The 14,811-nt window shown below is 38.1% G+C and overlaps 1 protein-coding gene across 23 annotated transcripts in view; it reads left to right on the top strand.

Moving 5' to 3' along the window:
• kcnma1a (potassium large conductance calcium-activated channel, subfamily M, alpha member 1a) overlaps positions 1 to 14,811 on the top strand; it is a 691,811-nt gene that overhangs the window by 148,740 nt on the left and 528,260 nt on the right. For all 23 annotated transcript variants that reach the window (XM_061936588.1, XM_061936904.1, XM_061937671.2 and 20 more), the window contains exon 2: positions 3,175 to 3,342. In XM_061936588.1, coding sequence (XP_061792572.1) covers positions 3,175 to 3,342 — 168 coding nt within the window. The remainder of the gene's footprint in view (positions 1 to 3,174; positions 3,343 to 14,811) is intronic.

Genomic DNA, 14,811 nt, shown 5'->3' with positions numbered 1-14,811 from the left:
ACCTGTCATATAGAGGATCTTTGAATAGCATTTTGGCATTTAATGGACTCCTGTTTGATGAGCATTTTCTTTGTGGTAGGGCCTTAAAAACAACACGTTGCTGTTGTCAGATTGAAGATCTTTGACAAGTGTTCTTGCAGTGGGTCCTTAAAACAGCAGGGCACTCCTGTTTTATAAAGGATCTTAGACTAGTGTTGGTTTGTAGGCTTAACAAACAGTAATACATTCCTATCATATGGGGGTTGATGATGAGTGTTGGTTAGTAGGAGGCAGAGGTGGGACCAAGTCATTGTTTTGCAAGTCACAAGTAAGTCTCAAGTCTTTGCCCTCAAGTCCGAGTCAAGTCCCGAGTCAAGACAGGCAAGCCCCGAGTCAAGTCCAAAGTCAAGACTGGAAAGTCTCAAGTCAAGTCCTAAGTCCTGCATTTTGAGTTTCGAGTCCTTTCAAGTCCTTTTAACCACAGACTAATATATTAACACAGATTGTTTATGCTTTTCAAATGCTGTATTTATTTATTAAAACAAGTGCATTTTAAATTGCAGGAAAGAAAATTGTGCTGACATTGCACTTTATAATAGCACTATTAACCAGTCATTTTAAACATTAACTCATTCCTTTACAGAACAAACACATTGAAAAATAAAGTGCAAATGTACTTATTTGTACAAAAGTGTTAACATTGAAAAAACATGACATATACGTGAACATAACAAAAAAGTTGTACTTTTTATATGTCAGGGCCCTATGCTGCATTGCATCTGCAAAAGACCAAATTAGCCAAGAGTCTGTCAGTCATTTGTGCACGATGGGGGCGTAGTATGATGCCACCATGGCTGAAAACTCGCTCCACTGGAGCACTGGAGGCAGGCACTGCCAAGACTCTCATGGCCACTCGGAACAGTGAAGGAAGAGTCTTCATGTTCAATGCCCAGAACAAAAGGGGGGAGAGAGTTGTTTTGGGTTGGTGCACTACTTGTAAGTGCATCTTGTGTTTTTTATGTTGATTTAATTAAAAAAAGAAAAAAAACAGCATTATTTCTTGTGCGGCCCGATACCAATCGATCCACGGACCAGTACCGGGCCGTGGCCCGGTGGTTGGGGACCACTGAGGTAAACAACCAACAGTATGTCAGAAAGCTAGCTAAAACGGTACACATATTCATAATATAGTATACATTTTAACTGACCTTTATTTTACTATTTGTGTCTTTTTTTAGGTGGCTAAAATACGCGGTGCTGCTGACCGCCGTCTAACGTTACGTGTGATATATTGACTAACGTAACCCTGCTTAAAAAAAATCACTGAACAAAAAGTATGAATAAGGTAGTGAACTGCAACAGATTCCCGTGTTTGCAATAACGTTATAACGTTAGCAGTGAGTTTACAGCCTCACTGATTTAACTACACAGCAAATAAAAGTCACGTTACTTAGCCAATAAACGTTATCTTACATTCAAAACTTACCGTTCTTTGTGCAACTTCAAATGCCGGACGAAGTTGGAAGTTGTTGCCTCTCCATCAGTAATTTTCGAACCGCATGTGTTGCATACTGCAAACCGTTTTGTGACCACCTCGTAATTTTTATACCCAAACAAAATTATTTTAGGTATCATTTTTTGTTCACTGGCGTGTGGTTTGGACATGTCTTCTTCGTTGGTTGTCCTGCAATTTGATTGGATGAATGCTGTGTGATGAAAACAAAGTAGATCTTATTTGATTGGCTGTTGTACTGAGACCACAGCAGCTGACACACGCAACGCTGATAGACAAGTACACAATGAAAAATACGGAGCGCTCCCGAATAACTTTTTCATCTTTGGGTTTTGGGGAAAGTAGCAAGTCATGTCAAGTCATGTCAATTCAAAAGGCTCAAGTCCAAGTGAAGTCACAAGTCATTGATGTTAAAGTCGAAGTCGAGTTGCAAGTCTTTTTACATTTTGTCAAGTCGAGTCTAAAGTCATCAAATTCATGACTCGAGTCTGACTCGAGTCCAAGTCATGTGACTCGAGTCCACACCTCTGGTAGGAGGTTCTTTAAAACCAGCCAAGGTCTCATGTTATATTATAGAGGATCTCTGACTAGATTGTTTGCAGTAGTTGCTTAAGAAAACCAAAGCGTTTCTGTCATGTTCTGTATAAGATCTTTTGATGAGCATTTTTGCATTTGGTCTTTAAAAACCAGAAGTTAATAACAGAAGTCGTATAGTCAAAAATACGATGATCTCTGACTAGCGTAGGTCATCATGTTAAAATACAAACCCCGTTTCCATATGAGTTGGGAAATTGTGTTAGATGTAAATATAAACGGAATACAATGATTTGCAAATCCTTTTCAACCCATATTCAGTTGAATATGCTACAAAGACAACATATTTGATGTTCAAACTGATAATTTTTTTTTTTTTTTGCAAATAATCATTAACTTTAGAATTGAACGTGACAAAGAAGTTGGGAAAGGTGGCAATAAATACTGATAAAGTTGAGGAATGCTCATCAAACACTTATTTGGAACATCCCACAGGTGAACAGGCATATTGGGAACAGGTGGGTGCCATGATTGGGTATAAAAGCAGCTTCCATGAAATGCTCAGTCATTCACAAACAAGGATGGGGCGAGGGTCACCACTTTGTCAACAAATGCGTGAGCAAATTGTTGAACAGTTTGTAAAGAAACTAAGTCATGCTTGTGGTGGAAATTATTTTAATAAAGTAGTCAAACAAAATATTTTTTTTTCGATTGACTTGAGAAGCTCGAGCACCGCAAAATAGCAAAGTATGCAAGTAGTGCGCAAGAAGAAGAGAGATGCGTCATTTTTTATACGCTGAACACAAGGTGGTAAGGAGGGAGTAAGCTCAGTTTGGAGGGGGGTGAGAGCATATGACGCAACTCAGTGGGAACAAAGGTGCATTGTTAAATGAGCAACGAGATGGGAGAAGAGATACTTTCAGTGAGTCAATGCAGACAAGACCAGAATATGCTTTCCGCACGGCACTCTTGCAATTTACACAAATGTACATTAATGTTTTCCAACACACTCCTCATTAGGGATTTTTGTAGAAAATCGATTTTTTGAAAACCATAATTTGCTTGAAATTTCATGTCAAATTAGATTCATGATTCGGTTGCGTTGAAAATGCATCGTGATCCTTAACAGACCTGTGTATGTTTTGCAGGAGTCTCATAAAGTGAACAACCCTGCCAACAACCAGGCAGCAGACAAGGCACTAAAGGGTCCTGATGAAAAGGAGGAGGTCCCGATCAGCGAGGTGGGATGGATGACTTCGGTCAAAGACTGGGCCGGTGTCATGATCTCTGCTCAGACGCTCACCGGCAGAGTTCTGGTAGGTGTTTTTTTAAATTTATTTTTTAAAAGCTGAACTCCAAGAGCAATGAGTGAAGTGCAGCACTTTGGTCTTTACCTTGGACAAACTTACTTATCACTCACAAGTTGGCGAGGGCGGGGCTTGTGTCTGGCAGTCTGTATGTAGAGCTGCAGCTATCGAATATTTTAGTAATCGACAATTCTATCGAATATCCCGATCGATTAATCGATTAATCGAATAAATCATATTTTTTGCTTGATTAAGGTTTAATTATACATGTTAGTTAATGTGCCCTCAATTATTGCGTTTGGCCTAATTGTCTTTTATTTCCTAAACGCCTGTTTTCATTATTGAAGGCTGACACGCACAGCTGAAATGCGTCCGTGGTTGATTGTGCCAATTTGTGTGTGGGGGAGTAGCGGGGGGTGTATATATTTTCAAGTATTTTATATATATATATATATATATATATATATATATATATACATACATACATACATATATACATATATATATACATACATACATATATATATATATATATATATATATATATATATACATATATATATACACATACACATATATATATATATACATATATATATACATACACATATATATATATATACATATATATATATATACCATATATATACATATATATATGTATACATACACATATATATATATATATACATACACATATATATATATACCATATATATATATATATATATATATATATACATACATATATACATATATATATACATATATATACATACTTGCATATATATATATATATATATATATATATATATATATATATATATATATGTATACATATATATACATACACATATATATATATACATATATATATACATACATACACATATATATATACATATATATATATACCATATATATACATACATATATATATACATATATATATGTATACATACACACATATATATACATATATATATATACCATATATATATATATATATATATATATATACATATATATATACATACATATATATATATATATATATATACCATATCAATCAATCAATCAATCAATGTTTATTTATATAGCCCTAAATCACAAGTGTCTCAAAGGGCTGCACAAGCCACAACGACATCCTCGGTATAGCCCACATAAGGGCAAGGAAAAACTCACCCCAGTGGGACGTCGATGTGAATGACTATGAGAAACCTTGGAGAGGACCGCATATGTGGGTAACCCCCCCCTCTAGGGAGACCGAATGCAATGGATGTCGAGTGGGTCTAACATAATATTGTGAGAGTCCAGTCCATAGTGGATCCAGCATAACAGTAAGAGTCCAGTCCACAGTGGGGTCAGCAGGAAACCATCCCGAGCGGAGACGGGTCAGCAGCGCAGAGATGTTCCCAACCGATATACAGGCGAGCGGTCCACCCCGGGTCCCGACCCCGGACAGCCAGCACCCCATCCATGGCCACCGGATCTGTGTGTCTCCCCTTCCACAAGGGATAGGGGGGAGCAGAGGAGAAAAGAAAAGAAACGGCAGATCAACTGGTCTAAAAAAAGGGGGGCTATTCAAAGGCTAGAGTATACAAATGAGTTTTGAGATGGGACTTAAATGTTTCTACTGAGGTAGCATCTCTAATTGTTACCGGGAGGGCATTCCATAGTACTGGAGCCCGAATAGAAAACGCTCTATAGCCCGCAGACTTTTTTTGAGCTCTGGGAATCACTAATAAGCCGGAGTTCTTTGAACGCAGATTTCTTGCCGGGACATATGGTACAATACAATCGACGAGATAGGACGGAGCTAGACCGTGTAGTATTTTATACGTAAGTAGTAAAACCTTAAAGTCACATCTTAAGTGCACAGGAAGCCAGTGCAGGTGAGCCAGTATAGGCGTAATATGATCAAACTTTCTTGTTTTTGTCAAAAGTCTAGCAGCCGCATTTTGTACCAACTGTAATCTTTTAATGCTAGACATAGGGAGACCTGAAAATAATACGTTACAGTAATCGAGACGAGACGTAACGAACGCATGAATAATGATCTCAGCGTCGCTAGTGGACAAAATGGAACGAATTTTAGCGATATTACGGAGATGAAAGAAGGCCGTTTTAGTAACACTCTTAATGTGTGATTCAAACGAGAGAGTTGGGTCGAAGATAATACCCAGATTCTTTACTGAGTCGCTTTGTGTAATTGTTTGGTTGTCAAATGTTAAGGTGGTATTATTAAATAAATGTCGGTGTTTAGCAGGACCGATAATCAGCATTTCCGTTTTCTTAGTGTTGAGTTGCAAGAAGTTAGCGGACATCCATTGTTTAATTTCATTAAGACACGCCTCCAGCTGACTACAATCCGGCGTGTTGGTCAGCTTTAGAGGCATGTAGAGTTGGGTGTCATCAGCATAGCAATGAAAGCTAACACCGTATTTGCGTATGATGTCGCCTAGCGGCAACATGTAAATACTAAAGAGTGCAGGGCCAAGAACCAAACCTTGGGGGACTCCGCACGTTACCTTAACATAGTCCGAGGTCACATTGTTATGGGAGACGCACTGCATCCTGTCAGTAAGATAAGAGTTAAACCACGACAAGGCTAAGTCTGACATACCAATACGTGTTTTGATACGCTCTAATAAAATGTTATGATCGACGGTATCGAAAGCAGCGCTAAGATCAAGAAGCAGCAACATAGATGACGCATCAGAATCCATCGTTAGTAGATCATTAGTCATTTTTGCGAGGGCTGTCTCCGTAGAGTGATTTGCCCTGAAACCGGATTGAAAAGGTTCACAGAGATTGTTAGACATTAAGTGTTCATTTAGCTGCTGTGCGACAATTTTTTCGAGGATTTTCTAGATAAACGGAAGGTGGGACACCGGCCGGTAGTTTACCATGAGGTCAGGATCGAGGTTAGGTCTTTTGAGCAAAGGATGAATAACCGCTTTTTTGAATGCTAGTGGAACAGTGCCAGAGGAAAGTGATAAGTTTATAATATTTAGCACTGATGGACCTAATAATACAAAAAGCTCCTTAATAAGTTTCCCAGGAAATGGGTCAAGTAAACATGTTGTTTGTTTTGTCCCATTGACACATCTATATATATATATATATATATATATATATATGTATATATATATATATATATATATATATATATATATATATATATATATACTATATATATATATATATATATACACACACACCAAATATATATATATATATATATATATATATATATATATATATATATATATATATATATATATATATATATATATATATATATGTATATATATATATATATATATATATATATATATATGTATATATATATATATATATATATATATATATATATATATATATATATACACACACCATATATATGTATATATATATATATATATATATATATATACACACACCATATATATATATATATATATAAATATATATATATATATATATATATATATATATATAAATAATCCGTTCATGAATGAGTATATCCGTGTTCAATGGAGAAGTCTGATCTACAAAATTTGCAGGCATCATACCCCTTCCCCTCCGAGCTGTCCTGGATGAACAGAAATAATTTTTTCCAATCATTTTGGAACTTGCAAGCGTACTTCTTCTTCTTACTCGTCATTGCCATGTCTCTTCTTCGTTCTTCTGCTTCGTCTCTGTTATGCTTTTGGACATTACTACTTGCTTGCACCACAGACTGTGGATGCTTTCAAAAAAGGCTTAAAAACCCTTCTTTTTAAAAATGCCTTTTTTTTTTTTTTTAGATATATGCATACTAGATCTAACTATTAGGCTGTTCGAGTTTTTCTTTTTTCTTTTCTTTTTCTTTTTCTTTTTTTTAATACACTGTAGCACTTTGAGGTTGTTTACTCAATGTAAAGGGCTTTTTACAAATAAAATCTATTATTATTATTAGAGATGTCCGATAATTACATATTGCCGATATCCGATATTTCGATATTGTCCAACTCTTTAATTACCGATACCGATATCAACCGATACCGATATCAATCGATACCAATATATACAGTCGTGGAATTTACACATTATTATGCCTAATTTGGGCAACCAGGTATGGTGAAGATAAGGTCATTTAAAAAAAATAAATAAATAAATAAGATAAATAAATTAAAAACATTTTCTTGAATAAAAAAGAAAGTAAAACAATATAAAAACAGTTACATAGAAACTAGTAATTAATGAAAATGAGTAAAATTAACTGTTAAAGGTTAGTGCTATTAGTGGACCAGCAGCACGCACAATCATGTGTGCTTACGGACTGTATCCCTGCAGACTGTCAGGACTAGGACTATGGCTTGGTTTGTTCTCCCGAGGTGCAAGTGAATTGGACCAGATGTGGCGTGAAGGTGAATACATGATTTATTTAAACACTATAACTACAACAAAAAAAAGTACAAACGAAAAGCGCGCACAGTGGCGGAGAAACGACTTGGCTATGAAAACAAATACTTGCACAAAGGCAGAAACTATGAACAACAAAAAACACTAACTGTGGCTTAATAAACAAAAACTTACTTGGCATGAAACCGGCATGAAAAAAGAGCAGCAAGGGTCATAAGGGTGTGTGGAGAGTGTGCAGAAGCATAAATGCGGGATGTCACCAGAAAGACACACTGAAAACAATGAACTTAAATACTACAGACATGATTAACGAAAACAGGTGCGTGACTCAAAACGTGAAACAGGTGCGTGACTCAAAACGTGAAACAGGTGCGTGGTGTGACAGGTGAAAACTAATGGTTGCTATGGTGACAAAACAAAACAAAAGTGCACAAAAAGTCCAAAAACAAAACCAAACATGACTAAAACAAAACATGATCACACAGACATGACACAGACTGTATTGATATATATTGATATATAATGTAGGAACCAGAATATTAATAACAGAAAGAAACAACCCTATGGGGGAGGGAGGTTTTTTGGGTTGGTGCACTAATTGTAAGTGTATCTTATGTTTTTTATGTTGATTTAATTTAAAAAAAAACAAAAAAAAACAAAAACGATACCAATAATAAAAAAAACGATACCGATAATTTCCGGTATTACATTTTAAAGCATTTATCGGCATCTCTAATTAGGGCCCGCATGGCCCATTGCATAAGGACTCCCTGTGGGAGTCCTTATGCAATGGGACATAAGGACCTATTGAATTTGTAAGGTTTTATTCTTTCTTTATTATTCTTCCGCCGCCTCTTTGAGCACTAATTTGACCCACTTAACATGCTTCAAAACTCACCATATTTGACCCACACATCAGGACCTGCGAAAATTGTCTTTTAATAAAAAAAAACGAACCCCAAAACTCAAAATTACGCTCTATCGCCCCCTAGGAAAAAAAAAAAACTAGACTGCCTGTAACTCCCACTAGGAAGGTTGGAGAGACATGAAACAAAAACCTCTATGTAGGTTTGACTTAGACCTAGTTTTCATAATTGTATATCCTCGGGCAAAAATCAACAGGAAGTTGGCAATTCCCCCTTCAAGACAAAAAAGTACTAAAAACAGTCACTTTTGCCTTTTTGAGCTGTAATTTGACCCCCTTAACACGCTTCAAAACTCACCAAACTGAACGCACACATCAGGACTGGCAAAAATTGTGATCTAATAAAAAACCTAACCCCAAATTTAAAAATTGCGCTCTAGAGCAATTTTTGAATAAAACGGAGAAAAAACTGCTCCTCGGAAGAAAAAAATGACAAAACTGCCTGTAACTCCCACTGGGAAGGTCGGAGAGACATGAAACAAAATCCTCTCCGTAGGTCTCACTTAGACCTACATTTCATAAATTGACAACCCCCAGCAAAAATCTACAAGAAGCTTGCTATTCCCCCTTCAACACAACATTTTTGTAAAAACCGGTCACCTTTCTTCAAGCATTATCTCCTCTGAGCGTGTTTGGAGAGAGATTGAACCCTTTTGATTAAAAGTTATCGAAAGAGTTTTAATACCGGCTCCGATTTTGATTTCATGACCCTTCAAAGAGCCGCTGCGCTGATGCTGCTGTTTTTTCAAGAAGGCTGCTTAAAAGCAGGAAGCACCAGCGTGCCCACACAATGCAGACAAGGTAGGTACACTACACAAAAGTATTGGGACAATTCGGACTAAAAGTAGACAAAAGTATTGGGACACTTAGGACGAAAACTGAACAAAAGTATTGGGACACTTAGGACTAGCACCTGCCAAATATGCGGGCCCGACCAATGCTGCTTGCAGCTTTAATTATTATTATTATTATTATTATTATTATTATTTTATTTTTCTTAACCCAAATAGGTGAAATTAAATAATCTCCCACGGCACACCAGACTGTATCTCACGGCACATTAGTGTGCCGCGGCGCAGTGGTTGAAAAACGCTGGCCTAAAGTACAGCGGCAACCACTTACGCGTTTAGCATTTGAACCCACCTGCTGCTCGCCACCACAGACCCCACGCCGTTTGCGGCGGTGATTTGATTTGCGGCGAGGCTAATCGACGTTCAATTCTGGCTGAAACTCGCACGCCACAGTTGGCCGAGGCTGTCCGACTGCAATTATGTGGCATGCTGTTGTCATATTATGCAAGTTGCCGCGCACGCTTGCCAGCTGAACCGACGAGTCCGAGGACACGTACAAAGCTGACAGTGTGCAGTGAACATTTGTCGGATTTTTCTCTGGAACTAAGTGTGGGCGCAGTTAATGGCGTCTCACCTATGTTGTGCACGTGAAGCATGCGCCGTAGTTTATATCGGAAGAGCGTTCAGAAAAAGTCTAAATTTAAATCCAGGAGCTGTCACTCTTCAACTTTTCATGAATGTGACAATTTCCTTCATGCCTGGCAAGGCTAGCGGGGGAAACCGAGACGTACTCTGGGCCTTTCATGGTGCAAGATGAAGAATCCTATAGGGAGCTGTCAATTTACAAAATGAGCTTCTCTCTTTTGCGCCTACTGGCATGGTCTCACTCTTTCATCTCCTCCTACTCCCACCCGCATCTGAGAGCCAGTATGCATAAATGTATTTAAAAAAGAGCAAAGACGTGTCGGCATGAAGAAACCCCCGGCTTGCCAATGTAACTTGTGGCAGTGGGGGGCGTGGCTCGGAGGGTGGTCGATATTAGGTCATCATCCGATTTGCATAATCAGCAATGTTGCATATACACTATATTGCCAAAAGTATTTGGCCACCTGCCTTGACTCACATATGAACTTGAAGTGCCATTCCATTCCTAATCTATTCACCCCCAAATCCCTCCACACGACACCTCCGCTCCGGGCAGGCTAACCTCCTCCAACCTCTGAGGACAAAGCTATGAACAATCCCAGTCCACAGACTGTGGATGCATTTAAAAAAGGCTTAAAAACCCTTCTTTTTAAAAAAGCCTTTTTTTTTTAGATATATGCATACTAGTTCTAGCTATTTAACTGTCTAGTTTTTATTTGTATTTTTTTATTATATTTTTATTTTTATTTTTTAATGCACTGTAGCTCTTTGAGGTTGTTTACTCAATGTAAAGTGCTTTTTTTTTTTTTTTTTTTTTTTTACAAATAAAATCTATTATTATTATTATTATTATGGACTGGACTCTCACAATATTATGCTAGATCCACTATGGACTGGACTCTCACAATATTATGTTAGATCCACTATGGACTGGACTCTCACACTATTATGTTAGATCCACTATGGACTGGACTCTCACACTATTATGTTAGATCCACTATGGACTGGACTCCCACACTATTATGTTAGATCCACTATGGACTGGACTCTCACACTATTATTTTAGATCCACTATGGACTGGACTCTCACAATATTATGCTAGATCCACTATGGACTGGACTCTCACAATATTATGCTAGATCCACTATGGACTGGACTCTCACAATATAATGTTAGATCCACTATGGACTGGACTCTCACAATATAATGTTAGATCCACTATGGACTGGACTCTCACAATATTATGCTAGATCCACTATGGACTGGACTCTCACAATATTATGCTAGATCCACTATGGACTGGACTCTCACAATATTATGCTAGATCCACTATGAACTGGACTCTCACAATATTATGCTAGATCCACTATGGACTGGACTCTCACTATTATGTTAGACCCACTATGGACTGGACTCTCACTATTATGTTAGATCCACTATGGACTGGACTCTCACAATATTATGCTAGATCCACTATGAACTGGACTCTCACAATATTATGCTAGATCCACTATGAACTGGACTCTCACAATATTATGCTAGATCCACTATGGACTGGACTCTCACACTATTATGTTAGATCCACTATGGACTGGACTCTCACACTATTATGTTAGATCCACTATGGACTGGACTCTCACAATATTATGCTAGATCCACTATGGACTGGACTCTCACAATATTATGCTAGATCCACTATGGACTGTACTCTCACAATATTATGCTAGATCCACTATGGACTGGACTCTCACAATATAATGTTAGATCCACTATGGACTGGACTCTCACAATATTATGTTAGATCCACTATGGACTGGACTCTCACACTATTATGCTAGATCCACTATGGACTGGACTCTCACACTATTATGTTAGATCCACTATGGACCGGACTCTCACACTATTATGTTAGATCCACTATGGACTGAACTCTCACACTATTATGTTAGATCCTCTATGGACTGAACTCTCACATTATTACGTTAGATCAACTATGGACTGGACTCTCACACTATTATGTTAGATCCACTATGGACTGGACTCTCACAATATTATGTTAGATCCACTATGGACTGGACTCTCACAATATTATGCTAGATCCACTATGGACTGGACTCTCACACTAGTATGTTAGATCCACTATGGACTGGACTCTCACAATATTATGTTAGATCCACTATGGACTGGAGTCTCACACTATTATGTTAGATCCACTATGGACTGGACTCTCACACTATTATGTTAGATCCACTATGGACTGGACTCTCACACTATTATGCTAGATCCACTATGGACTGGACTCTCACACTATTATGTTAGATCCACTATGGACTGGACTCTCACAATATTATGCTAGATCCACTATGGACTGGACTTTCACAATATAATGTTAGATCCACTATGGACTGGACTCTCACAATATTATGCTAGATCCACTATGGACTGGACTCTCACAATATTATGCTAGATCCACTATGGACTGGACTCTCACAATATTATGTTAGATCCACTATGGACTGGACTCTCACACTATTATGTTAGATCCACTATGGACTGGACTCTCACTATTATGTTAGATCCACTATGGACTGGACTCTCACTATTATGTTAGATCCACTATGGACTGGACTCTCACACTATTATGTTCGATCCACTATGGACTGGACTCTCACAATATTATGTTAGATCCACTATGGACTGGACTCTCACACTATTATGTTAGATCCACTATGGACTGGACTCTCACACTATTATGTTAGATCCACTATGGACTGGACTCTCACACTATTATGTTAGATCCACTATGGACTGGACTCTCACACTATTATGTTCAATCCACTATGGACTGGACTCTCACAATATTATGCTAGATCCACCATCGACTGGACTCTCAAACTTTTATGTTAGATCCACTATGGACTGAACTCTCACAATATTATGCTAGATCCACTATGGACTGGACTCTCACTATTATGTTAGATCCACTATGGACTGAACTCTCACAATATTATGCTAGATCCACTATGGACTGGACTCTCACTATTATGTTAGATCCACTATGGACTGGACTCTCACTATTATGTTAGATCCACTATGGACTGGACTCTCACAATATTATGCTAGATCCACTATGGACTGGACTCTCACAATATTATGTTAGATCCACTATGGACTGGACTCTCACACTATTATGTTAGATCCACTATGGACTGAACTCTCACACTATTATGCTAGATCCACTATGGACTGGACTCTCACACTATTATGTTAGATCCACTATGGACTGGACTCTCACACTATTATGTTAGATCCACTATGGACTGGACTCTCACTATTATGTTAGATCCACTATGGACTGGACTCTCACACTATTATGTTAGATCCACTATGGACTGGACTCTCACACTATTATGTTAGATCCACTATGGACTGGACTCTCACAATATTATGTTAGATCCACTATGGACTGGACTCTCACGATATTATGCTAGATCCACTATGGACCGGACTCTCACACTATTATGTTAGATCCACTATGGACTGGACTCTCACACTATTATTTTAGATCCACTATGGATTGGACTCTCACACTATTATGTTAGATCCACTATGGACTGGACTCTCACACTATTATGTTAGATCCACTATGGACTGGACTCTCACACTATTATGTTAGATCCACTATGGACTGGACTCTCACTATTATGTTAGATCCACTATGGACTGGACTCTCACACTAGTATTTTAGATCCACTATGGACTGGACTCTCACAATATTATGCTAGATCCACTATGGACTGGACTCTCACAATATTATGTTAGATCCACTATGGACTGGACTCTCACAATATTATGCTAGATCCACTATGGACTGGACTCTCACAATATTATGCTAGATCCACTATGGACTGGACTCTCACACTATTATCTTAGATCCACTATGGACTGGACTCTCACGATATTATGCTAGATCCACTATGGACTGGGCTCTCAAACTATTATGTTAGATCCACTATGGACTGGACTCTCACAATATTATGCTAGATCCACTATGGACTGGACTCTCACAATATTATGCTAGATCCACTATGGACTGGACTCTCACAATATTATGCTAGATCCACTATGGACTGGACTCTCACAATATTATGTTAGATCCACTATGGACTGGACTCTCACACTATTATGTTAGATCCACTATGGACTGGACTCTCACAATATTATGCTAGATCCACTATGGACTGGACTCTCACAATATTATGCTAGATCCACTATGGACTGGACTCTCACAATATTATGTTAGATCCACTATGGACTGGACTCTCACACTATTATGTTAGATCCACTATGGACTGAACTCTCACTATTATGTAAGATTCACTATGGACTGGACTCTCACACTATTATGTTAGATCCACTATGGACTGGACTCTCACACTATTATGTTAGATCCACTATGGACTGGACTCTCACTGTTATGTTAGATCCACTATGGACTGGACTCTCACTATTATGTTAGATCCACTATGGACTGGACTCTCACAATATTATGTTAGATCCACTCGACGTCCATTGCACTGGTCGCCCAGAGGGGGGGTTTCTCATTGTCATCCCATTGGGTTGAGTTTTTCCTTGCCCTGATGTGGGATCTGAGCCGAGGATGTCGTTGTGGCTTGTGCAGCCCTTTGACACACTCGCGACTTTGG

Source organism: Nerophis lumbriciformis, linkage group LG02, assembly GCF_033978685.3.
Source record: "Nerophis lumbriciformis linkage group LG02, RoL_Nlum_v2.1, whole genome shotgun sequence".
Taxonomy (NCBI): domain Eukaryota; kingdom Metazoa; phylum Chordata; class Actinopteri; order Syngnathiformes; family Syngnathidae; genus Nerophis; species Nerophis lumbriciformis.
The sequence above is the reverse complement of the archived record's forward strand: the minus strand, read 5'-3'. Positions and strand labels throughout refer to the sequence as shown.